Source organism: Neopsephotus bourkii, unplaced genomic scaffold (assembly GCF_033783945.1).
Source record: "Neopsephotus bourkii isolate Nb327-2 ecotype Australia unplaced genomic scaffold, CSIRO-AGI_Nbou_v1 NB_1542, whole genome shotgun sequence".
Taxonomy (NCBI): Eukaryota; Metazoa; Chordata; class Aves; order Psittaciformes; family Psittacidae; genus Neopsephotus; species Neopsephotus bourkii.
In genome coordinates, this window is record NW_026902018.1 from 4,186,276 (window position 1) to 4,213,161 (window position 26,886).

Below are 26,886 nucleotides of genomic sequence, written 5' to 3' on the forward strand. Positions count from 1 at the left end.
GGGTATTGGTTTTTTAGTATTGTTTTATACTTTATTGCATGGTAAGCTGGTATTTCTAGCCAAGTCATGCTGCAGCGTCCTGTTCTGGCAGAACTCACAGATGAGAAACTTGCATTAAATGACTTTCACAAGGGCAGAATCATACAGGGAAATGCTGATGCCTGGGATGATTGTCTGCTGCATGTACACATCTGTCCAAATTACAGAGAAGTTCACATGCCAGGAATTACTTTGTTCTAAATTAGAACAAAACATGAAGAGCAGAGGTTGGAGAACTGTATCTTACAAACAGGACTAAAGGACGTAGAGCTATCTCTCATGTTACTATACCGGTTATAAAAGTAGTGTTTGAATGGGCGATAAATCACTAAAGCTTACAACAGTGGTTGTTAATCAGCCTTGATTCTACTTTGAGCATTTATTTCCCTAACATTTTTTCCTAGTCTTAAAAGTAAATTCCTGCATTAAGTGAGCTGAGCTACTGCAGATGTAGCTGGGTTATCAGCCTTGACTGTGAACAGTGAACCTAAATCACCCTTTCTTTATGGCTTGGAAGGTTTAGGAGTTCCTCTAATACACCAAAATCTCATTCCTTGCACTTAACCACGGCTGTACAAAACTACATTTATATGCAGCAATCCCACTGTCTGGCTTCAGTGAAGCTAGTTACCTTCCAAGTTATATCTCTCCCCCCATAGAAATACACTGCAGATTCAGCTCAAACAATGCGAAAACTCAATGCATTGACGTACTTTAGTTCAAGAGCAGTAGATACAGAGAGCTGGTAGAATCCACTTTATTTACAGAAAGTTACTGGGAAAGTGTCAAGTTAAAAAAGTATGAAAACAATCTTACAAGGACAAGCTGGTGATTGCATGTTTTACACAGATTGTTTTAGGAACAACCGCTAGGAGTATACGGGTGACCCCCAACAGACTCCACACTGGAGATTTCAGCTTGCTATTTCTGTACAACATTGTCTCTGCCAGACTGAAACAAACCCACCACAGCATGCTGGCAATTGGTATAATACAGGCAAGTGACTCCCCCCTCTCCCCGCCCCACTGCTGGTTTTGCATTCAGTGAGACCCAAGAAAGAGCAAGTCTGTGAGAATTCTGGGTTTGCTTTCACCTTTAAAAGAGCACACAGGCCTATGCTAAAGAGGGGACATGACAGCAGGACTAGACTCAACACAGGTGAGATAGTGACGTGAGGAGCCATGCAGGAAGACGGAAGAGAACATTTAACTGTTCAAGGAAAGTGAAACAGGCTTAAAAGGAACATAATATTTTAAAACCAAATATACACAGTAAGATCACAAAAGTACCCCATCCTCTCCCTTTCAAGCCGCAGAACAAGACTCCAAGGCAAGTTTCACAGTAACTGCATCAGTAGATGCACACTAGACTGAGGACAGTTCTTGGGACTCTCTTCTCTACGCAGAGCTGGAGACAGCACAGAGCATACCACAGCTATGACTTAGGAGCTGAAGGGTGAGGATTCAAAGGCTCCATTTTGATGACCTTTAATAACAGGTTTGAAAGATTAAAACAAGGAATATACTGCAGTTAAACAAGGATCAGCACCAGCCCTCTCAGAAGAGCCATGACCAGCAGGTTCCTACAGCCTCCATGGCAGACTGGAGATCTGACTTTCATCATTACTGTACCAGGTTCCATCACCAAGGCTGTTTGAAGACTAAACAATTCTTTGATTTGGTGGCAGGAGTCACACACACAAGGAGTCAGACCTCTGTTACAGACAGCAAGATGTGGGCTTTTTACTTTGACACTTCAGCTACACTGAGTGCACAGTATGTGACAGAAGAATGTGACAGGGAGGCCCAAAGGAGATGAGCAGCAAGAAAAGGCAAAGCAACTTTATCCTGTTCACTCACACTTAAGATATGCAACTTTAATCTTAAAGTAAGTCCCACACACACAATGGAGAAAGATCCAAACCATAGGCACAACTAAAGCTCAACTGTTATCAGCTACTCTTATGTACAGCTGTATAGATTCAAAAAGGCTAGTCTATGTGTATATATACAAAAGATTGTTTATACACAAGTCTGTACACAAGGGTCTATACATTTAGTTTTCTGCAGGAGGAATCAATAGCTGCTACCTCTACACTAGAGAATATCAGCACTTCATTCACATATCTTACAAAAAGAAAAATAGACACTTCCAGGATTAAACTGGCTTTGTCTTGCATCTGAATTTCTTCAGGCTTCACTGTTCAAGCCATAATGGATCCCTTAGTCTTGATGCAGACATGAGACCAGGACAGGTGCCATGTGCTTTAGTCTCTCAAAAAGAAATTTTGCACAGAGTGCTAAAAATAAAAAGACCCCCCCAAAAAAAACCCAAACAGAGGTGAAGTCCTGACTATGGACATTTTATCCAACCTAAAGAATCACAAGTGTTCCACCCAGTGGTCACTGTTCACTGCCGGTATTCCAGTTCATCTACACTGATGACTTTGGATGGCATGGAAGGAAGAGGTTGCTGCAAGACATCGGAACCAAACCACTTTGCAAGGCCAATGGGAGAGCCACTCCTCTGGCTGGGGCGATGCTCAAGCTGTGTGTGCCCATGAGATAACCCAGTCCGAGGCAGCACGTTCTGGGGGGTTGTCTGTGCACCAGCGGGTGATCCCTGTGCTCCAGTGCCTGTGAAATGTAAAGCTATTAGAGGTGGAGTAATGCTCACCCAACACTGAAGATTTCACCCTAGAGCAATCACCTGATAAGGCACACGAGTCAAACATTGCTTTCACTGATGCTATTAGTCCTGGGAACTCTCAGCTGCATGTTTCTTCTCATTAATACTCCCATAAACTGCCTGACACTGCCAGTTCTGGACAGCATAACACAGGTTTTAACTGGAAGGCCAGCAGCAAGTAGCATCTTGTTTTAGATTGGGCAAGAGGCCTCTCACCCAGCAATGAAGACTGCACACAAGCTGCAAAAGGCAGATATTAGGAGCAAAATGTATCTTGAAACTTAATGCCTCACTTGGACCTGCTGGTAAAAGTCTGCAGTCACCAAAACTGCTCCAGTACCCACACAACAGAAGCAATTATGAGTATCTGAATTAAAGTAGCTTCAGAATATGCTCAAAAAGGGCAACAAGTATAGCATCTGGGGCAGGCCAGTCAGTGGTCTAGTGCTCTTACTCCTATTTTATGTTAAGCCTACCTGATCGTTGTAGCTGCTGTTGCATCATCGCTAGCTGCAAAGGTGTCCCAGAGCGTGGATTTAAGATGTGATGGCTTGCTGTTGGTAGCGGGTAAAAAGGCTGGCCAAGGATGGGAGTAGATATTCCCTGCAAGTGAGACAGGTCTACTCCAGGTGGAAGCATACCTGTTGAAAAAGAGCAAGGAAATGCTTTACCCCATAAGCATAAGAAATTAAAGCAAACCAAGCATTTATATATTTAGATGGGCTGGAATTTATTGCCTGGTTTTAAAGGTAAGTTTTCATGTAAGAAATATGACCAGTAGTGAGTTTCAATTTGTGCTAACAAAAATCAGTCTTACAGAGAAGATGCATTAGCCTAAAGGAGAAAAAAGTAAGTATGGATTACCTGCTTGCAGCAGAGGAAGATGTTGCGGATGAACCCCCTGTGCCAGCATTCTCTGGACCAATCCTGGATGCAGTTGATGAGCAGGTCGTACGATCGGTACATGGGGAACAAGGGGTACTTGATGAACAGGACGAAGAAAAGGGCCTCCTGGTACTGGGGAGGCCATTGTAGGAGTCTTTCTACCAGCTGATTTAGGCCTGTAGTCTTGCTCTTTGGTGCAACGATTTGCTTGGGTAAGAGGTGTGGAACATGCAGAGCGCTGCAGTGCGGGTAGTTTGGTACCTAAGGTGGGCAAAGTTTCTTGATCTGCATTCTCCAGAGAACTAGACAGTAGGTTATCTGTAGCTAGAATTGAATACAACTATTATAGTCCACAGCTAGGGATGACCCCTAATGAAAATTAGTAACTGGATTTGATAGCTAGATTCCAGGACTAACTGAACTTGAGTCATGTATTAATAAGCATCTGTCTTTCCTGGATACTTTCAGCCAAATGATTTCAAAACAGTATTGAGAAGGAATGTTCCAAAACAGTAATGAGAAGAAATCCCTTGCCAGCAAGCTTAAATTAGGTCACAACTGGCAGTAACTCAGCCTTTTATTTTCTATTCTTTCTCAAAAGATTTTGAGCTGGTAACATGGAAGAATCGGTCCTAAAGGCAACAGAAGGTACAAGGGATCCTCTGTAGACAGTATTATCATTTGCCGTTGTGGCACAAATCTAGCCCAAAGTGCTTTTTCAGTTTAGATGTGTCTGGGGGTTAGCAGCAGCCTTTTATGTCTGACATCTGCTTATCAAGGCTTGGGACACTAAAGCACAAGAAGCTACTTCCACAGACCACCTAAATCAGTTAGGCAAGGCCTAAAATATCTTTGAGTCATCTGCTACCAGCTGAAGTAGCAGTAATAGCTGGAGCACTAAAAGGAAAAAAGTCCACTGTGTAACAGGACCTTGAACTACCTCTGTGGTTACTAGTACTGAAGCAAAACATCACGGCAATTAGACATGTCTGCCCTACTGGGTCAGGCAATTGGCATCAAGCATTTCCTTTTAATAGCCACTTACATCGGTTAGAGTGACAAAATGCTTCCTTGATCTGCTACAGATCTTAGAAGAGCTTAATTGGTCTCAGATTTGATTGTAAGATGTCTCAAGAGGGCTGTAAATTGCCTGCATTCAGTGACTGGTGTGGGGACACACCAAAGCCTTATTGTTAATATGCTTGTTCATCAAGACCAATTGCAAAGAAACAGTTCTGGTCCAGGCCTTAGTGCCACCATCACTTACAAAATGACAGATAAGGGGAAAAAAAAATGGATTTAAACCCAACACTGCACTTGGAAGTGTACCCTCTCCACAGTTCTAACCCTTCCTCTCATTACAGGCTCATCTCTACACCCTCCTCATTTCCACAAATTGGGAATGTCTAAATTTAGCCTAGGCATATTATGTACTGCAGGTCTTTGATTCTATTCCAAATCTCTTTTGTACATATGACTTCAAAGCCATTACAATACCTTCATTTGGCCTCTGATTTTCATCTTTACCATCACTGACTTTCATTTTCCCAGAAGCTGGCTCCTCTCTGCTCTTCTCCTTGCTCTCATACATCTTTCGAATCACCGAGGTAGGTGTGAAGGAAGGAGACAGCTGCAGAGAACATAGTAAGAAGCAACACCTTTACTCAGTGCTCATTATCTAGGCCACACTTAGTTGTGGGTGGACACCAATTCTAGCACATCCTTCCCATTTCAAGCTCTTCTCAATCAGCCACTGTGTGCCCACGATTTTACTTCACCTCATTCCATAGCTTCATTTTATGGTTTAAGCACCTCTCTTCAGCTTTTGCTAAAGTCCAATAGCTTTACTGAAACCAGCAGATGCTTGCAAAGTTGAATGCACATTTAACAGGCTTGAAAAAAACAGATGAGCTGTATTTTAAATTACAGCTGTTTCCTCCTTGCTACTGGTTCATAACAGCAACAGATCCTACAGAGCTGCCTTACCTGTATGAGCTCAGGGCTGATGGATCTGCAGAAAACTATTGCCCATTCACAGTTACAGAGCACCTGTGGAAGCCACTCACTTGGAATACAAACAGAAGTGCTTATTTGATTTAGCAGCTGAGTCTGTTAGTCCTGAGCTGCAAGCAAGTACTTGACTGATCAAATTTAGATCAAAACAACATTCTACACAGTACTGATGGCAGTGAGGCCACAGCTTGGCTTTGAGATCTTATTTGTTTTCAAAGCAACCCTAGAGCTCTCAAACAATATTTCAACCTCAGACACTTAGATCAGTCTCTTCATACCAGTGCTCTCTAAAGTAGCTAATGGCTTTCAGAAACTGTCTTCTGAAAGCTTAAGTACCAAACCTGAATGCCTGAGTTTTCATGGTTTTCTTCCTTTTGTTTCAGAAGAGGCAATATTAATGGTGCTTCTTCAGTCTTAGAAGAGATAGTGCTCAGAGAAGGCCATTTTCCAAAGTGAAGACATTAGGTTAAGCACAAACCATAATTTGTTCTTGGATCATGTAGCCATTGATACAATGTGAATATGACTTATCCCTATGGCCTCCCTTTCTCCCATCAATTTACTATTGTTATAACCGAGTTACTACAGGCACTTTTACAGCTTTCCCTGCAATCTTCATGCATTAGGTACTAACCATGCTAGTGATGGATGCTGCAGGGGCTGGAGAAGATGCATTCCCTCTGTGTCCGGGTGCAGGTGACTTAGTCACTCGCTGCTGCCTGTTAAGGGACAGGAAGTTAGTAAGCAGCAGCTCTACTCTTGGCACAGAATGAGACACAGGATTGCTGAGAACCAATACAAGCTTGAGTGACTAGTACTAATAGCTAGTGAAAGACAATACTCATGTTAAAAATCAGTTGACAGTGAGCCCCTTACATTTTGCAGTCAGATACTCACCTGTTTCTGTAGCCATCTCTGCTTTTGTCCATTTGTGGTTTGCCAAAGCCATGCTGATAGAAGTTTGCTGCCTGTATGGCTAAGTCATGTGGTAATGCCAGTCCCTCCAATGCAGCTTGCTGTATTTCCAAGGGACTCATCTGAAGTGGAATTGTATAAAACACACAAATTAAAGATTGGATTTGGTTGGGCATTTTTAAACACACTGAAGATTTACTGCTGTAACTACTTCTGGCTTCGAAGTGTCTGCCCACCATCAGCCATCTGTTTTATTGACAGACAATGAAGACTCAAAGAAATCTTCCACTGGAGGTACTAAGATGGGTCCAACTGTAATGAGGTTTTGAAACTGTACTACATTACTTGCATCCTCACACTCAGTGAACTTAAATAAGCACAAACATCTGAATGCATCAGCTAAGTATGTGTTTCCACAAGTTAGTTCTAGACCATGCAATATAAAAAGATGAAGCAAAAACCATTTGATCTAACCTGTGAAGCAACTGGACTCATGGGCTTCCTTACACCTGGAAATGGATCACCAAGTAATTGCTGAGAACCTTGTCCAAAACCTAAGGAACATTCAACAGTTGTATTTGAAAGGACTAACAGTTTCTTTCATTAATATATAACATACATCCTTAAGTTCAACAGTTCCACTTCATTAAGAATTCCTTGGGAAGGCTCTCAGCTTTAAGTCTACAGACAGCTTCATTTCTTCCTTGTCACTAGGCTGGAGAGCTACAGGGGAACTACCGGTAGTGCTTTGCAATACAAATGGGTAAGTAGTCCCTGAAAATTACCTTCTTATACAGTAACTACGTACGTTACTCCACACCAGTATTTACTGTGAGGTCCAGCTGATCCATCACAGACATCTGTATTGTTTTGGAGATTAATTTAACACTAGAAATTAATACGTAAAAAGGCATCTTGCACTCAAGAGGCAGACACTGACCTAGTTGCCCACAAAGTGCCAGAAACCTATTATTCTGTAAATTATTCTTTAAAACTCAAAAAAAAAAATGCTGTTTTGCAACCAGTCTCACCAATGGGTGAAGATATTCTATGGCGCAGGTAATCTGCAGAAGCAGCTCGAGTTGGAAACACAGATGGGATAGGGGGAGAAGGTGCTCTTTGTGTCAGTAAAGACGATGCAGGCTCCAAACCACCTATGAGGCCACTTAAGACATTTGATGAAGCAGGTCTGGTAATGGGTGGACCAAGAAGTTCCTAAGAATAAGCAATGAAAGAATATTGAGTATGATCAACTTATACAAAGGAACTAATTTCACTACATTACAGGCTATTTATAGCAAGCTGAAGAGACAAGGTGGACTTGTGCAACTGGATACACCAATTCTGGACTGCCCTTACAATTAGGTACTTAGCCAGGTTTTTCAAGTTGTAATCATGGGAAATAGCATGACAATCAATTTCTACTGAACTAAAAACTAGTTCTCTCCCTCTAGAGAGTCATGTCTGACTACTGACCCCATCATTGCCTTAAATACCTTCGTTTCAAATAATTCTTCTCATTGTGGATATGCTTTGAAGTACTGGCCCTCCAACGCCCCCCCCCCCCCCAAAGAAGTACCTGCAGAATATTCTTTGATAGAGGCTGGCCTGGCATCTCTGGAGGTGACATGAGGTGGCTCTCAAGGCTCTGCTAAGAAAATGAACACATTGTAAATCAACCGTGGATTGTCTCTCGATGCACTTGTTGCATCTGCATTGGTCTCAGAAATAACTTCCCTTGGTCTGGTAGAACCATCGTTTATGCATCAGTCAAATACAATTCCAGCAAAGTTGAGGGATGAGCTGGCTCACAGATATTTCCTAACTAAGAAGTGCCTAGTGCTAGATTGCACACCCGTAGTTGAATGTGCTGTAATCAAGTTTCAGATACATATACCTATGTAATTGTGTAAATTGGAGACGAAGCATTGGGCCAAGTGGTCAGTTGAAACTACACAAACACCTTTCAGTTCGTGCATATTAATTATTTAAGCTGTATTTCTATGCATCAAAGTTACATGTCCATGTAAAGGGATGTCAGAAACTGAAGTCTTGACTTCAGCGGGAAATTACAAGTTCTTCACAAGGCAAGTTTACATTCTTCACTATCTTTTAGTGAAGTGGGGTGAGACTGAAAGTCCTTGTGTGTAGTTCAGGAGGAAAAAACTTGCTCAGTTGTTAGATATGTTATATGGTGCCAGTAGCAGCAACTGGTAGCTTCAGAGTCAAGCATACTGTTTAGGCAGTAAGTGGCAGGATGAAATCTTACACTGCAATCTCTTCCAGTCTGAAGTCCAGTATCATCTTTTGTTTAATAGTAACCTTTCAGGTAACAGATATTCAGTTTAGTTTTATCTTGGGGCAAATAGTTTTAAAATCCAAGTTAAGAGGTATTAGCATGTGCACTGACATAACTAAAACAGAGGTCACTAAAGCAAGACACCTAAGCTTCAGTTAAGTATTAGCTGTAACCATACCACAAACATTTTAAGAGATGCCTTTTGGTAAAAAAACTAAGGTAACCATTAAACTAACACTAGTGAGTCTCTCATGAAGGGCAGACCAATGCCTGTTCTACAGACAGTACCTTTTCTACAGATGAGCTTGGTTTTATTAAGTAAGGCTCAGACAGTATGAGTTCAAGTGTAGGAGAATGTTACTAATCAAAGTGTCCTCTATAGAAGATTCAGCTTTTCTGCAACACAACATTTTTTGCAGGGCAAATATTTATAGTTTTCAAGTCCAGGTATTAATCCTTTGGATTAGATATCCACATAAGTCCACTTTCAAGGGGGCAATCAGACTTCTCGTATAATATTAACACTCTAGGGCTTTTAGAAACTTAACATGAAATCAACCCTGTGAACTCTCAACTGAAACACACTTAATTTGATTAACTAAAAGGACCACAGCACTTCCCTTCCCCTCCAAGCAACGATACTCTAAATGTAAGCCTACATTTAATATCATGCTGCTGTATCCAGTCCTGGCTCATGTTATCAGAGGGGTCATGTAAGGGATTTCCAGTTCATAACCCATGTCTTAGCACAGTTCAGGAGAGCCAGGTGTCTGTTACTTACATTGACTTTGGGCTGTGAAGGTAGAGTCCCACTTGCCTTCATACTGCTGACCAGTTTATTAAACGCAGTCATATCTCCATCTTTCTTGATCTGTCTGGAGCCAGCGACATTCAATGATTCCTCCATTTGCTCTGCCATAAACGGAGTAGCAATTTTTCCCTCCTGATCCACTTTCAGACCTTTTAGCCCAGCTTCAACTTCTTCCACTGAAAGTACAACTCCTGAATGTGCTGAGAAAGAGGAGAAAGAACAGTAAATCACAGTTCTCTCATGCAGGTCTTGAATACAAACTGCTTGAAAACAAGGAACAGAAAACCTTATCTTCTGGTATTCTTACTGGCTGTCAAACCACATCTGACTATTCATCTGACACCTCTGTTCAGTTTCTATTAAGAAAGCTCCATTTATCTTATACTCAAGGAGAGACAGACAGTGTAAGTGTTAAATTGTCTGAAGCCATCGTAAGTAGAGAGAATACATACCTGGAGTATTTAAGTACTTTGGAGAGTCAGTTACAACATATTGTTTGCTGCGTGTAAAGTTTGAAGTGGATTTTTCTTTCTCAGAAGTTAAAGCCACTACAAGATTTCACGGGCATAACCAGAGTAAGGTACAAGTGTTATTAAGCAGTACTTTTTCCTCTGGGTATGCATATATAAGTATCTACCAGCGCCTGACATCAAGGTTAGATGTGCTTTATGGACCAGCTAACACAAATCACAAGGGATGACACCTTAAGAGAAAAGAAAGAAGAGACAGGAGCATGCCATGGGTTGCTGTAGCAGATGTTGGCCCAAAGAAGTAAGATTTACCGGAAATTTGGGCAAGAAGGTGGAGAAAAGAAGCAATGATGCAGACATGCAGCATGGAACATGAGGAAAAATATGATGTTGGTGAAGAGAAATTGACCTGAAACCTTCGTAACACTTGAAGAACTGTACAGCATTTTATGGGAATACAGAACCCACATCAGGTACTTCTGAGTGAATGAAGCTTCCCCCAATGTTTTGTTTGCTCATCCTTTGTTTGCGAGGATCAAAGCTTAAAAAGCTTTTAGTAGGGAAGTCAGATTAAGCAGAACACAGAAGACTCGCACTTCCATTTAAGTCAAGTTATGAAAATGTCCTCCACGTGTTAGCTGACATTCCATACTTCCAGACTGGATGCTTATGAATATGCACAGTGCTTGGATGCTTTCCTTCCTAGCGACACACATCAGAGCACCTTTACTTTTTGTTCAGTCTGGTTTACATGGCAATACATGCTGCTTGCCAGAAGGAGTCAATTCGGAATTAGACCTTGCGATTTCAAAGAACACATGCACTTTGTAACCTCCATGCATGCTACGGGCCCAAACATGCAAATCCCTAACTTGGAGGTGCTTTTGAGCATTAAGTTTGAAGTCAGCCCTGAATTCTGTTTCAAACAGCCGATCATAGCAAAAGTGAATCCTAACAGACCAAGTTCCCCAGAATCCTGTCATTCTGGCCAGATTGACATCAGTAAGGCAAATCTGTTCACATTAATTAATGCAGTCATCAGTGAGCACAGACACTCCATTTCAAGTGGTAGCAAGAGTCTGGAGAAGTTCAAGTTTATAGTATGCATTTGAAAAAACTGACATCCTCAACCCACTGTTCATCTTCTTAGATACTGATACTTGATGAACCATATTGATCCATTACAGATGCCTGCAAGAACAACTTGCACTAAAGGTTTGGTAGATCCATTATAGATGCTTGCAGGGATGACTTACACTAAGGTTTTGGTAAACCCAGAGTTCAAATGCCACAGTTTCAGAGCTGACATTACCGTTCTCCAATGTGAAAATATAAATGACATGAACAAAGCTGGAAACTCAGATCAAGACTTATATCATCTTAACTTATGATTATTAATGGCCAGTAAGGCGGTCTGATAGAGTCCTGATGTCATCCTGTGAGTAGGATGAAAAGAATCAGGGATGATTCTCACAACTGAGACCTATTGAATATTGGGTTTCCAGTAGTGCTAAGTAAACCTATAGTACTTCCTACTCCTGGACTTAGCAGTTGGAAGTTTCCAGAATACCACGCCTCTTGGCTTGAGATACTGCATCACCAGAACTTGACAATATCTGAAGAGGCACTTACTGCTCTCTCTAAGCTTTTCCTTGTTGGCTGAAAGACTTGAGAGAAGAGGTTTTAAGTCCACTTTGGCTTTCTGTAGCATTTCTAGGATGTCCACTTTGTTTTCAGAGTGGTCTTCCAATGGAATGGGAGCAAAGTAGTTTCCAGAGTTCTGGCCAGGGGACAGAATGGCTTGCTCTAGACCTGAAACAGCAAAACCAGGAGCACTGCGACATCAGTTTACCAACCCAATGTCTCAAGATGAACACACGCTGGCAACCAACTTGAGTACGGCACTGATCAGTTATGCCTTGCACCCCTTGCCCGAGGTCAGCTGGAAAGTCATCAGAAAAGTCATTAAAAAGCACGAGAAGAACAATTATTAAAAATTAATTTACAAGCTGCTTACTGTAAGAGCTTCAAGAAGAACATCAAGGGCTTAAGCTGGGAGAATTCACTGTCCTAAAGCTTTATCTGCCATGTTTTTATTGAACCAGTAGGAAGGTATATGGAAAGAGGGTACCTGACGCTGCACTGTCCCAGTCTTACCTGCTAGCCTTTCCAGTTCCTCATGTGGTGTAGATCTCAAGCTGCTTGACCGACTTCCAGAGCGACTCGGATTAGAAAACCACCTGCTGAACCTGCTGGCAGACACCGAGCCTTCCCCCAGCACATCCTCTATCATCTAGATTAGGCAGGGAAAAAGATAATCTTTTTTGAAGCAAGATCAGCAACGTTGGGGAAGCTTTAGTGTGCTATCAGGATTATTCTCCTACAGATAACTTAATGCTGTTCCAATAGTTTCAAAGCTCTGAACTGCCTTTTTAACTTCCACCAAGGCAGCACTAACCCATCACACATCCTTTATTTATATCAAGTATTTCAGAGTCAAACTGTAACCGAACCAGCATAATCGGGGCATCCAAAGACCACTAAGTACACCATTCCAAAATGGATGTGCTCGAAAAGAGACATTTGCCACAAGAATGAGAACAAATTATAACGATGAGTAATTCTGGAAGTCAGATGTCTCAGGGTTCGTCCCTGTCGCTGCATAGGAGTTCTCTGAGCCATTGGATTTGCCCAAGGCCTGGAATGAAGTACAAAGACTTGCAAGCAGCCCAGAAGGGCTCGGGGAGAAGGTCAGCAGCTAAGGGCTACTTGCTTGCACTTCATATGCTGAACCGTTCTGGGAGTAGGAAGGCTGCATTCTTCAAGTCCCTGGAGTCTGCAGCAGCAGCAGCAGCAGCTAGTACCTTCTGCCTCCAGGCAGAACTGAGGTCACCAAGCAGCACTTTAAGAGTCTGTCAGAAGTCATTACAGTTTCCAGCAACTGTTCACTTCTTTGGCTTACAAGTACATTATAAAAGTGAACTCAAACTAAAGCTTCTCCTACCTTGTGTTCAGCTAAAAGCCTGCTCAATAGGCACCACGCAGCACATTTACTTCTAGAAAAAAAGAAAGAACAGCTTCCTTCTGCTGGAGAAGCTGCTTGCTCTGAAACATGGGGCACTCAACACTATTTACAACAGCAAAACCAAGATAGAACTCATCCATTTGGTTTTGGCTGTTTGACATGTTAGAAGAATTAAAACAGCCAAGTCAGGAAATGCACAAATCTATTGTAACGCTTGTCACAGACATATTATCAAGACAAAGAGCATGACAATATGCTCTGGCTAGTGTGATTCAATTGTTTTTGACAGATACCTGCCTATTTAAGTTTCATGAACAGGTATTTTGTGACTTGTGAATTCCCTGCTTTTGAAAGGAGACACCATCTTGCTGATACACTGAAAATGAGATTGTCAATTCTAAAGACACAATTTATATCTTCCATAGGGAAAACAAACTCTTCACTAAGTATTTGTCAAATAACTGCCACTACATGATAAACCTCTTTTTAACAGAAGCAGCTTTTTCACACTACAGACCATATAAGGCCTCCATTTTTTTCAAACCATGTATTTCTAAGCTGTATCAGACCAGTGTCTTTGCTATCAGGATACATTTTAAAAAACAAACAAGCCACATTTACTTTTCCATAATACTAAGCTTTTTACTCAAATTCCATCTACTAATCAGTTATGCCAGCTCAAACAGTCAAGAATAGCTTTTCTTCCTAGTGCTGGAGAGGTCAGAACAGAATCAGTCTGTAAGTTAGGCCCATGCTTAGTCAGTACTTGCTGGACCTGCTTTGCTCTTCTTGTGGTGAAAACAAAACAGCACATAGGGAAAACCAAACAGACTGGTTACAGCTTTCATACTAAAAAGTGAACACCAATCGTCCACTATGACCCCTAGAGATCAAGTGTTCAAGAGCTGCACACTATCAATTGAAGTACCAGAATCCCAATCAAATCATGGCTGCAGCTAAAAATCCACACTGGAAAACACTTAACAGTGTGTCAGTCTTACTCATGGTCTTGCCACTAGCTCCTAAGTACCAGTAGCATTCCACCTATGACTTAGCTACACAGAGTATCACATGAATCAGGACACCATATTTATTTTCCTAACTCTGTAGTAACAGCTTGCAACAATGAATTGACCGCAACACAGATTTAAGCAATAAGATTCAAGCCCTTTCAGACGTACATCATTTAAGCCACATTACTGGTACCGATAAGAACACCGCTATATGTCAGTGACAATATTTGTCAGGTGTCTCCAGGCTTACAGCCTCCCAGAAAGCTTGAACAGAAGATCCTATTTGCTGTGATTCCCAAACTTAGATGCAAAAGGCTGCTTTGAGCTACACTGAATTTGACCAGTGAACCTTCTCTGAATGTATCTATAATGCTTCCAGAGAAGATTCATCCAGGATGCTACTTTGAGTCTTCAAGTAGTGATCAAAGAAAGGGCAAATAATCAACTAGTTTGCCTCATACACCTTCTTAGGAGACAGATCCAGTCCCAGGAATAACACTTCAAAGTAACATCCTAAGACTCCAAAGCTAAATTTCTGCAAGCTCATCTCAGACTTACACACCACATAAAGCAACTTTCACAAAGCAACAAGCTGAAGCTTTCAGTGAGTGCAGCAGCAGCAAAAATGCTTCTCATGAATACAGCCAGTCTTAAAAGAAAAACAAACAACCCTCACCGAAGCCAGGCCAGGAACACTTTTATCCAAGTTAAAGAACTCATTGAAGTCAAACTCTCCTGGAGCTGGTTCTTGTAAAACAGCTTCCCTAGGAACTTCTTGATCTGCTGGCGTTTCATTGGCAAGGACAGTTTGCACTTCATCCTCTTCTGCCACTCCACCATTGCATTCTATCCCTTAAAAAGAAAAATCAAGTGATTGCTGAGTCACTGAACTTCACTGTTTCCTGTGGGAGCAGTGCCTTAATAGTCAAAGCATTTGACTAGGAATTAGAAGCATAGGCCCAATCTAGCCACCTATGTGATACTCCACCAGTTACACTGTGCTGGTTGAAGTCTGCCACAATAGAAACCAGCACCCACTAAAACTCGTAGCACAGAGCTTCTGGTCTGTAATTAAGACTGTCTACTTCAAGAAAATCAGAATTGCCATTGAATCATGTGTAAGTAATTGCATCCTGATCATCCCAGGAAGTATGAGGAACATGACAGCTGTTATCACACCAAGCAGAGACAGCTGCTGCAGCAAGTTAAGAGCTGTTGCTGTTTTTCCACCAAGAATCCTTTAGCAGCAGCTGCCTTCTTCCTAGGTGTCCCTGAGAGCAGATTCCCCAAGAACTGGTACTTGACATGAATTCTTGTTAATGCCAACGCATGACAAATATTGCTCCTCCTCCTCCAGCAGGAATAAGTCCCATGTCATTTTGAAGACCCAATAAACTTGCATGAGTGCTGTAAAAGCTGTGACAATTACAAACCTAGCATGCTTGAAACTGTACTACATCTTAGTTAAGTGAATACACAACTAAACCTAAACTCCTCAGATTAGGCTGTCCACCTGCAGAATCTCTAGCATTAAGAAGTCATTTCTCTTGCCTCAGAAAGTTTATACTACAGCTTTGCAGTGGTAGTAATAATTGTAGACTTGAAGTCCAATGACAGCAGACAGTCTCCAAATTCAGCTTTAAGCTACATTTCTGCCAGCTGTAGGTCCAACTCAGTGTTCCTAATGCTAGTATTACTATCAGGAAAAATATTTGAAGTCTCTCAGGGTATTAGCTTAGTTTAAACCAAGCCTTTAGCACCTAGCAAGATAAAAATATGAACAAGACCCTTCTAATAGCCTACAAATCCCTGGTATCACTCAACACCCATACAACGTTTCTTCCCAGCCTCTCAGTTCTGCCTTTCTTTGAGAAAAATAGCATTTTACCACTTAAAGGTACTTGCAATCTGAAAAATTACTTATGGGCCTTACATCTCCTGCTTCAGGAAGACCAAAAGCTTAAGTGCAAGTTTAAGATAAAGCTTGGTAAACGGCATTATTCTTTACACTTGCCTGACCTGTAACAGTCACCTCTACATCCAGCAACATGCCACGCTAGCAGCCAAGCAAAGCTCTTGTCAGAGGTGCCATTACCTTCTTTCAGTGAGGCCGTGCGTCGCCTTGTGCGTTTTCTGCCTTTGTGATCTTCTTCCAAAATTTTATCATCAAAGCCTGTGAGCTCAATGGTTTCAGACTGGCTCGTAGGACCAGCAGAGAACCACTCGGGTTCCTCTTCAGTGTACGAGTCGTTCCTCCTTCGCTCCCCAAACACACGTTTGCTGTCACCAAATTCCCTCTGAAATGGGATGTTAAAAACATTAACCATAAAATGCTGTTTCACAAGATTTCTCCCTGACCTCAAAGCAAGCGACAACCTTTTCACACCAGTTCTGTTTTAGTTTTCTAAACAAGGTTAATAGACACACTCCACATGCTCAGTAAGCTTTTCAATGTTAAGCTTTATAGTTGAATTTCTACTTCATTACACTGAAGGCTACTGGTCTGCAAGTACCTGTATAAACTCAGTTTTGCATCCTGAGAGTTAGGCTAGTGGTTCCTCCTTTAAAAGAAAAACAGAAATGCCTGAAAGCATGAAAAGCTTCCATCTGCTGAGGTTAAAGACAACCCCTCACTGACAACTGCTGGGTTAAGAACTATTAGACTTTTTAATAGCTTGCTATTAAGTCTACCACAGGCCAGGTATGTGAAACACACAGCATTAGACACGTGCCAGTTAAGCAGTCTAAAGGCCTCAAAACTTATTTTGAAGCACCGAATGCTCACCCTTTACACTATAAGGGTGATTCTAAGAAGAAATGGCCTACTTGTGTGGCACACAGGTGCTGTATGCAGTCAGCCTGCCTCTGTTGCTTTTACAGCAAAGCATCCAAACCCTCTGATTTAACATACAGCCACAAAAAGAACAAACCCTGAAGCGTTTGTCTTTGTAGTCCCGGTCTCGGTCTCTTGCATCTCTAGGGTCACGTATGTCCTTCTCACCACCCCGGTGGTCTTTGTCAAAGTTACGAGAAGAGATTATTCTTCCACTGCCAATCCTACGGCCACCAATAACACGGACACCATCATTCTCCTTTTCTAATGGGCTTCCCGAGCGCCGTGAGCTAACAGCTGCTGTTACATGACAGCCACCTCCAAAGCTTCGCCTCTGTGGGCTTAGGACTACGTCCAAGTCATCTTCTTTCACTCGCTCCCTTGGATCTACAAGTCAAAGACCAGACAAAAAGCACTGAAATTTAATGTACTAGCAAATACAAGCTAGTTCTCTGTGTAATAACCTTCTGTCCCATAGCCTCACTGCTATTCCAGAGCTTTCTGAAGGAAAACACTCAGGACCTAATTCTGAAAAGCTAATCTAGCCAAGACCACAGGAAGTGCAAAGGCGAAAAATAATTACATCTACAGTTGGATATTGAGGCATTGTTGCAGTCTCATAGGAAGTACCTGCTTTCCTACTACAGACCTAAGTACTTAGTCTTGAACTGTAGAAAAACTGCACCCAGCATTTGCGTTATTGCAGATGTATTTACTATCATATCGCAAGAACGGTAGGATATAATAACTGACTGCTAAGTTTGTTCTTAGATAAGGCACCAGAAACCACAGCAGGGCAACCAAGAGTTTCTTGACTCTTATTTTGTGCAATCAAACAATTAGAGACTGTGTTGTACCAAAAGAAAGGTTTTGCCAACAGCTTATGCTCAGGTTTGAGTCTTGTGCTCTAAGAACACACTTACCTACTATCCTACGCATAAGAGAAGTCCGATCTGAATCCAAATCTTTCTTAAAGCTTTCCACTGGTGAAGTTCTTCCTGATGTTGGATATAAAGATGCATGCCACTTCTCTGGATCCCACACCCCATCACTATGGAAATAAAATCACAGGGTTGTTTGCTACCTTGGAGTCTAGTAGATAGCTCATAACACTGCTGCTGTAAACCTAGAGTTTGCCGACTAGCAATCTCTACAAGTGAAACAGCTTTCATACCCAGCTTCTACATCTCTGCCCTACTACATTTTATTACCTCATACATGGTATTCTGGATCCCTTCTGTAGCAGTAAGGAAGTATAATGCTCAGAACCATATCATAAAGGGGGCAACATGTGATTTGGTGAAGTTTGCCTGGTACACTGGAAAACTTAACAAGTAGATCATAGAATTGTATACTGTCATTTCTCATTAAGAAAATGTTACCTCAATCTCATACTTGTACAATAAATGAATCTAAAAAGTAAAGATACCGATGCTCAGCAAATTAACAAACAAGCCAAGAACATTCTCACCTTCATTTTTAAATGAGGTACCGTCAACATGGGAGAGTAAGCCATCAAGCAAGTCAGCTTGTTGCAACATGACCTAGTTGGTCTGTGCTATACACCCATCTATATTATTGGTAGCTGTCCTACAGGTCTTAAGACTTGTGTTGTGAAGTTATTTTCTGCTAGATCTCATATTATAACCTTTGTTGAAAACACAGAAGTTTTTGCATAATCAAGACAATACCTGTCATATTTTTCAGAAAGACAAGAAGGTCTTTGCTTAGAGTAGGGACGCTCTTTAATATCCAGCAGTTCTTCCTATAATAAAAAAAGGGCAAGAAGTTAGTTTCAGTTCTCACCCAGACAAGTTTCAAGTGACAAAATCTGTTCCAGACTGCCTGTTCAATGTAGTGTTTTAATTTGACAACCCAAGTTTCCCACTGTGTCATTTCACTTTGTGCAAAATGCCACAGTGTAAAGCTGACATTATACAGCAAGTTTATTTTTCAGTTCTTTTAGCAGCGGTCACTGAGCAAACAGATATTTGAAGTACTAAACATCCCTAGTCAAGCTCAGTCCTTCAAAGGCTGTTTGCATCATACGTGTTAACCTATTCACTTCCCTGGACAGTTTGGCTTATAGGTAAGGTTACCATCATAGCTAGTGGAGCAAGCAAGTTGAATGAAATAAATATTACTATGCTCAATACTGTATGAGTTGCAGCAGGTAAAGAAAAGCATTACCACAACACCACTTACTAATGTAGATCTGGAAATTCCAGACAAGCTTGCCATTTCTGACTACCACCCATTCCAAGATATCTAAGTGCATGCTATACAATTACCCGCTCTACCCAACACCAAATCAATGCTGAATGATTACTCCAGTTTTCCCACTTTCCACCAGCTTTCAAATACAGTCTGTAGTTTACTATTGCACACTCCTGAGCAGTTAGTCATTTGAGGCAGAGTAGGAATCAATCTACAGACTCACTGCAGTCTGCTCCATTTAAAAAGCATTATTAATGGTGTGACTATCGGTGCTTTGAATCATCATCGACTTGGCTGCAGTCAAGATGCACATTTCTAACTAAAAACTTACTCATTCTCCCTAGATTACCTTTCTTCAATCTGCCTCACTCCCAACTGTACTGAAGTGATTCAGAACTGTGCAGATATCAGGGGGCAGCTGGAAGGATACAGAGATCCAAAGAGCAGACACCACATATCAGCCAAACTGAAGGAGAAAGTCTCTTTACCTTTTTCCAAATAATACAATATTGTCTAGAGCTTTTACATCATTATCCTTAGGTGATTAAAATCAGTGCATTACCTAGGTGAGCCTGATACTTGAAAGTTTCCAGATAGCAGCTTGGTAGCCAAAGATCTTAATACACACATACACATATATATACATACAACCAAGCATCACCCTGTAGTAGTCTTCAGCAAAAAACGGGAGGGAGACTGGTCTCTCTGCCCACAGCTTCCCAAAATAAACCAGTGCTGTAGTAAGTGCATCAGGCTATGACAGTATTACAACATTAACAGCACTGTCCACCACTGAACTTGAAATTGCCTGTTCTGTTGGCCACGAGAGGGAGTCCATAGACTCTCCATCAGATCCTATTGCAATTCTTCCATTGGGGTGAGGAGAATTTGAACTGTTTCTCTGCTTTAGCTCATTAGCTGTGCATCCCTGGAGCAACAGCATCTAAAGAACTAGTAAAGACACAGCTTGGACTATATAACACCTCTCATATTGGAGGATATTAATGCTGGCACTTCCAGGGTGTTTTGGGGTTGTTTTTATTAATTCACACACCAGTACTTGAAAGCAGATGGGGAAAAAGCGTTTTATTGAAACAGTTCAGAAGGATTGCTACAAGCTAATTGTTTTTCTACTGGTATTAAAGAAGATACAGGAAATCAGTCCCTTTCCAAATCAGCAGCACATGTCCTGAACCAGTGTTCCTCCCATCCATAATCAATAGGAAACTGGATCACATGAGAGTGTTTTACAACATGATTACCTGAGCACCTCAAACCAGCTGCATCTCAAATATTACTTATGAAATAAAAAACATCCACCAAACACAAAACAAACAAACAAACAAGACCAAAAAAAGCCCCAAACATGATGCAAGATCTGTTAACACAGATTTATTTCTGGTGTTTGACTTTAGACTCCTTGGGAACCAATAGATAAACAAGACTAGATGTCTTCTGGCACTAGTTCTGCCACTTTATCCTGATCAGAAACAATACGTACTAAATTAACAAAAGTGAAGCTACAAATGCACCAGTTTCAGTGCACAGCTACCACCAGTACTAGGTGAATACTGCCTAAAAAAGTAAATAGGATATGAAGCTGCATTCAGTTACTAGTTTTGAGAGGAGCCGGGTAGGATTGAACTAGCACAGACAGCACTTCCCCAGCAGTGGATGCTTAAAGTCAGCTCCTCTCCTTTACTTTACAGTTAACTGAATAACAAGGTCTGAGCAATAGGACATTTTGCATCTTAAGAGTGTACATCTTCTCTTAAGAAGTTACAGTTAGAAAGCCATACTACTCCCACATAAACTGCATCAAATCCAAACCACTGTTATTGATGTCTAGTCAAAATAAGCCAGCCCTACTACCTTGACAGAACAGAGACACAGTGATAAGTTCCTCTTCTTCTGTTGAGAACCACCTGCTAGGAAGCTAACAGCTCAGAATTCCTCAAGATAACACACTCAGTAACAGTACAGTCTCACCCTGTTCCACACTTCAGGCCATTTGTTGCAAAGTATCTTAATTGATTTCCACAAAGCAATGAACACCTGTTCCCACAGCTTTCAGCAATGGGAAAATCAGCCACCATTCTTAAGGCAAGTTTCAGCAGCAGGACCAAAACCCCAAACCAGATTTAAACCATATGTATATTCAAACCCACAGCATATCAAGCTCACTTAGTATTGAAAGAATCCTTGTTTACAAGTTACTCAGTTATTGCTCTTCCATACATGTATGTATTTAGGTACCACAGCTAAACAAAAGCACCTGTGTTGGAGTTCTAATACTAAGCACTAGTTGGGATCATAAGTGCTTAGGCTTCTAGCATCCAAACATGAGCAATTTTAAGACTACAAAAGCCATCTTAGCAAACAAATTAAAGCTCCTGGTAAAATCCAGTGTGCTCTACATTCCAAGGAAGTGGCACCTACTGTAAGGAAACATTCTGGTCAACTTCTTAAAGGAATATTGCTGAAAACTAACCAGAACTATGGAACCCAAGTCTTGAGCAAGCTAGCAGAACAACATACTTCAGCCTCTACCATAATCTCTCCAGCACATGCTGCAAGGTGCTCAGATACTGACATACAGTGGGAATCAAAAGTGTATCACAGGCCGGACTGACACAGCCACCTCACATTTAACAAGTTACACATCTTGCACCACCTCGCAAATCCTGATCTAGGTAAAGGCCTTCCTGCCTTCCCATTAGTGCTTAGCTCCTGCAGAACCTGCACCTCCCACTCTACTTCTGTGACCAAGAGCTCCGTGCACAACTCAAAGAGGGAAGGGGAGAGAGCCCACCTTTGTGTAGCGATGCGGGTACTTGGTTGTAATTCTATTCAGCTCCAGGAACGCATCACCATTTTCAGTCTCTGTTAGGCCTCCTCTTTTATCCATGATTACTTCAAAGCCTCTGACCACGGACCTAATTAAAACAAAAGCCAAGCCGTCAGATTTTGAGGCATATATTTCCAGGGGGTGCCTCTTCCTTCCAGCCTATCTGGGACCTGGCTACACCAGATAAGGAACGCGTTTCCCAACACTGCCTTATTTCTGCCTGTAGCTTCCCCGCCCCAACCAAACAGCTCCCGCTGAAGTGCCCGACCTGCTCCCAAAGCCCGGCCGCACCGGCCCCGCTCCCGGATCGCAGCCCAGGTCCCCAGCCTCTTTAGCACAACAAAGATCCTTCCGTGGGGATAAACAGCGGCGACCGTCAGGGTCGAGGAAGCGGGGCCGTTGGGACACCCCCACCCCGCGTGGCGTGGCGGCGGGGGCAGCGCGGCCCGCGGCGCGGCCCAGGCCCCGTCCCGAAGCACCGGGGTCGGGGCGGGAGGGTATGGCCGGAGACAGGGCAGGTGACTCAGCGGATCCTCACCTGCACCGGCAGCCCCCCACCCCCCGCCCCGGCGGTCATACTCACCGTTCCGGCGGCGGGTCTCCCGGCGGCGCTCAGCTGAAGGCCTTACAGCAGCCCGCGGCGTTTCCTGCTCCCGGCCACCGGCTCCGCTTCGCCCCTGCCCGCCCCCCCCCCGGAGGCGCCCTGCACCGTGCTCAGACCCCCCCTTTACGCGCCACACGCGCCCCGGGCCGGCGCCGTTCCCCTCCCGCCTCCGCTCAGCGCGGCTCCGGCCCCTCCGCGCTGGCTCGCGCGCCCGCTCCCTATTCGCCCGACTCTGTCTCTCCTCAGCCGCCGTAACCGGGGCCTTCCGCTGCCCACCCCGCACCCCTTTAATGGCCCGCGCGCAGGCGCGGCGGCGGGCGCGCGCACCGGGGCTCCCCCGCCCGGCGCCTGACCGGGAAAGGCGGGAGGTGGCGGGGCCGCGCTTTCCCCGTTGCCTGGCGGCTGCGCCCCGCCGCCCCCCGGATCGCCCTCTCACCTTGCGAGCGCTGCGGTGGATGAGGAAAGGCTCGGGGCTCCCCAAGGGCCCGCAGGCATTCTCGGCGGGCAGCCCTGCGGGGGAGGCGGCCGCCGGGAGCAGCGGCGGCGGGACGTGGTGCGCGCCATGTGCCGGGTGCTGGGCACCGAGAGGCGGTAGCGGGGCCGGGTCCGACCCCGTAGCGGGTAGCGGACGTGTCCCCGCGCCGCCGCAGGCCCGCTGCTGTGGAGAAAGCGCGGGGGGGAAAGGGCGGGAAGCGGCGGCTGGAGCGCGGTCCCCTCAGCGTTCGGGGCCGAGCCAGCAGCAGCGGCGCAGGCAGGAGGCGCGGCTGACAGCTTCGTCCTGGTCCCGCACCGCCCGTTCCGCGGAGTAGATCTTGCCCTGACACTGCCCGCCTGCCGCCGAGCGCCTTTGCCGTTCCCGCCCTGCGTGGCGCGTCCCGGCGGGGGGCGAGGTCTGACGGGGCCGGCCCTTGATGTGCAGCAGTAGCGCGGGGCCCTGGCACGCCGCCTGCCAGCGGGTCTGTGGTTTAGAACACCCTCAGTCTCTGTCCACAGAACTGGCGTTGTCGTGGGCGGCAGGGAGACGGTCGGTGTGGGCCATCCGCACGCACCTGACAGATCCTGTAGTTGTTGCTAAACCATGTAGCGAAAACCGTTCACACCGTCAGTTGGAGGAGTTCACTTAGTGAGGAATTCACTTGCTCCGTTCGCCCGCGGCTCGGTCGGGGAGCAGCATTCGCAGCGCCCGCATCCCAGCACCACGCACACCGTGCAGCGGGGGCCCCGCTTTTCCAGACTCCTCAGGCAGAGAGGCAGGAGTGAGGACAAGGACACACTGGTAGGGTCTGGTGGACAAAACGTTTTCTTCCTTGATCGCTAATGAGGTTGAATGCCAGCATTACAAACCGTTTGCCTGTGGATTAAATGGAAATAAACATTTCCCGGTTTCCCCTCGAGTGACAGGGCGCTGTGTCACAAGTGCTGTGACTCTTACAGCTGCTTCTAGCGGCTTTGCTCTCTAAGCAGATACCTGCTGAGGAGTGATGGTAGCCAGCGGCCGAGCTGAGGGCTGAGGGCCGTCGTGAGGTGCTGCAGGCACTGCCCTTGGGACTCCGGAACGCGGTTGTGTTTCCTTGCAGCCTCTGTACTCGTCGCCACTTTCTGTGTTCCCCAGGCCGGTTCATGGTGAGACGCACGTTACCGGGCAGCTGCTGTGAAGCCGCCGAGGGGCACAGAGGTGGCCTCGGACCTCCAGCCCTTCGGTGCCATAGCGAGATCAGCCCCTTTCCTGCCGCTCGGCGTTGCGGCTTATGCCCGAGGTCGGTAAATCTGTCCTGGCGGTGGCGGCGGCCCTGGGGCGGCCCGGGGGCCCGGGGACAGCGCAGCCTCGGCCCTTACCGGCGCGGCGGCGGCGGCGACAGCTTCACGACCGGGCACACCTCCTCGCCGCCGGGGGGCGCTGCGGCACCGCCGAGCGGGTAGGGGGCGCTCCGGCCGCTCTTCGCAGCGGTGGGCGGGGCCTGTTCCGTCCTGCTCTGAGGTACGGGAGAGCCAGAGCAAGCGCTTTCGGTGGCGGCCTTTTCCGGCCCCTACTGGGGGTCTCTGCCGCTCGCCCAGTGCGGAGCCGGCTTGCAGAGGCAGCGGGGGCTGTGCAGTCGTGTGCGGGAGCGGTGACGTCTCCGTTAGGGAGAGTAGAGCCCCCGGACTCCCCCTGCGCACCGTCGGCTTTCGTGTGGTGCGGAGGGGGCCGCAGGGGCCTCCCAAGGGGCGCGGTGCTGGTGTTGCCTTCGCCTGCCGGTCACGGCAGCCGGCCGGTTCCTTCGTTGGGTGGCCCGGGAGGCCAGCACTGTGACCGCGGCCTCCGGCCCCTGGCGGAGGGGTTCAGAGCAATGCCGCGCGGTTTTTGAGTCCTTAAGCACAAAAAGGCGTTCAGGTTATAATTCTCGTACGTCGAAAGGAGTTTTGTGCAAGCAGACTGATTGACTGCTGTAAGTTTTGGGTATTTTTCTCTGTCACGCCTTAAACCTTGCACTTAGGAGGAGATTGCTGAGATAAGTTCAGGTGCTCTCACAGTCCTTGCTCTCCATGAGGCTCTGTGTACTGGAGCTGGATGGAATTAATTGTTTTATTAATTTCTCTGTGCTTGTGAAAGGAGAGAAGCTTAGGAGGAAAAACAAAGTGAAAAGGAGTCTGTTTAGGTACTGATTTTATCACTACTATCATTACTAGGTAATGAATTTGTTTCTAAATGGGAGAACATAACTTAGGGTCATCTTTTTATAGTGTATTTCTAGCAGAACCTTATTCAGGCAGGTGCTGCTGTCTTAGGATTCAACCGGTTATGACTTTCTGACCAATAATATCAGTGCAATGTTGTTCAGGTCAGTAAGGCTGTGAGTGTGCAGACAGGAAGATGCTTTTCATGCCAAACATCTAGAATTGCATTATGTTACTTGTATGCAGGTCAGTTGAGTGTTAGTGTTAAGATGCAGACTGCATTTAGTATAGGGCTGTTTGATGGGTTTGTCACAAGTAACAGGAAGAAATTTATGCTTTGCCCAGAGCTAATATGCAGCATTGCAGTGCAGAGAGTGTATTTGATTACTACAGACTTGCACCTAGAGCAAAATGAAGATATCCAGAAACAGCTGAGCACGAATAAGATGCTACTTTGTTAATGACCTCAGCTGTGATTTTATTTGTTCTTTAATTATGACATCCTAAACATTCCATGAGACGGAAGAAAGTGGAGACAGTCTCATATGAGGGTCTCTATAAAATGCTATTAACCAGAAAGTGTTCCTCTTAAAAACCAAATGAAAAAACAACAAACACACCACCCTGAAACCCATCACTAAACACAACTTTATGTGGGTTTACATTATTATAATAGTCAAACACAAAAATGATGTTCTGTAGCTCGAGGTATTACACTAGAACATATTTGGATATAGCTGTGGGCCCAACCAGAAGTTTATTCCATGGTGGTGTCAGTTTTCTTGTTCTTCCCATGAATTTATTTTCTAATTTTACAGGGGATAAATGATGTCTGAGTCTCATTTTTCATAGTGGCTTGTTGTAAATCCTCACGGACATGGGCTGTCGTCACTAAATACATGTAGCACATACAGTATTTCAAATTAAGGAATACTGTGTTTAAAATTGGATATGTTGGACAATCGTTAGTTATTCACATGCCTCAGACCTTAATGTGAAACTTACATGTTCTACCCAAGCTTGATTTTTTGACTGTTTTGTGTTCCATTGTCATTGTGGATGGTCAGACCAGGTTTGCTTTTGAAGCACATTAGAAGGTTTTAAAAGGAGTTGAGCATAATACATCAGTACAGGAACTCATGGTGAAAGCTGTTTTACATATATTTAGTAGTATCTGAAACTCTTTTCAGCAGCGCATATAGTTACCTTAACTGTACATCTTAATGTGAACAGAATTATTTTGTCAGCTGGATAGGGTCCTCTTCTTTCAGACAGCAGATAATATTATAGGAGAATAAGGATTTCTCTCTCACACAAAATATAGGTCTCACTTTCTTTCATTAGTTCCAGTTTAGCTCCTTGCAGCTTGCTGGAAGAAGCCCAAATACTGTATTTCCTTCTCTGAGTTATTGTGTGAGTGTGTGTGTGGTTTTGTTGTTCTCCACCCCCAATGATTTGTTGTTAACACTGTGAGGTTTATTCACCTGAACTCCTGAAAATTTCTATTATGGATTATTCCAATAACTGTGGAACCAGCATTTTTTTTCTGGCTGTAGCCATAGTTTTCCTGC

General features: G+C 44.3%; 2 protein-coding genes across 9 annotated transcripts in view; one reads left to right on the forward strand and one right to left on the reverse strand.

Moving 5' to 3' along the window:
* Positions 1-780: 780 nt before the first annotated feature.
* Positions 781-23,201, reverse strand: EIF4ENIF1 (eukaryotic translation initiation factor 4E nuclear import factor 1). 8 transcript variants are annotated; one of them, XM_061370686.1, is made up of 19 exons: positions 23,097-23,201; positions 22,021-22,144; positions 18,683-18,756; positions 17,915-18,042; positions 17,089-17,378; positions 16,254-16,455; positions 14,835-15,004; positions 12,278-12,413; positions 11,753-11,932; positions 9,621-9,850; positions 8,120-8,191; positions 7,572-7,755; positions 7,015-7,094; positions 6,523-6,662; positions 6,260-6,344; positions 5,110-5,242; positions 3,592-3,936; positions 3,204-3,368; positions 781-2,675 (listed from the first exon to the last, which is right to left on the reverse strand). In XM_061370686.1, exons 1-19 carry the CDS (start codon positions 23,153-23,155, stop codon positions 2,449-2,451), a joined length of 3,024 nt encoding a protein of 1,007 aa, XP_061226670.1. In that variant the 5' UTR covers positions 23,156-23,201; the 3' UTR covers positions 781-2,448. The 8 variants fall into 8 exon arrangements, with proteins under 8 accessions (XP_061226670.1, XP_061226669.1, XP_061226675.1 ...); XM_061370685.1 differs by having other exon boundaries at positions 8,120-8,188; positions 14,835-15,010; XM_061370691.1 differs by having other exon boundaries at positions 3,592-3,654; positions 14,835-15,010.
* Positions 23,087-26,886, forward strand: part of SFI1 (SFI1 centrin binding protein) — a 34,485-nt gene continuing 30,685 nt past the window's right edge. Inside the window, exon 1 of the mRNA XM_061370678.1 lies at positions 23,087-23,213. Coding sequence (XP_061226662.1) covers positions 23,116-23,213 — 98 coding nt within the window. The 5' untranslated portion in view covers positions 23,087-23,115. The remainder of the gene's footprint in view (positions 23,214-26,886) is intronic.

Coding starts and splice junctions, on each gene's coding strand:
- EIF4ENIF1 (XM_061370684.1), bottom strand. CDS start 23,155: ATGCCTGCGGGCCCTTGGGGAGCCCCGAGCCTTTCCTCATCCACCGCA. Junction 15,011..16,253: donor CACGGCCTCACTGAAAGAAG/GTAATGGCACCT, acceptor TTTCTTTTTAAG/GGATAGAATGCAATGGTGGA. Junction 11,933..12,277: donor GGAACTGGAAAGGCTAGCAG/GTAAGACTGGGA, acceptor TTGCTGTTTCAG/GTCTAGAGCAAGCCATTCTG.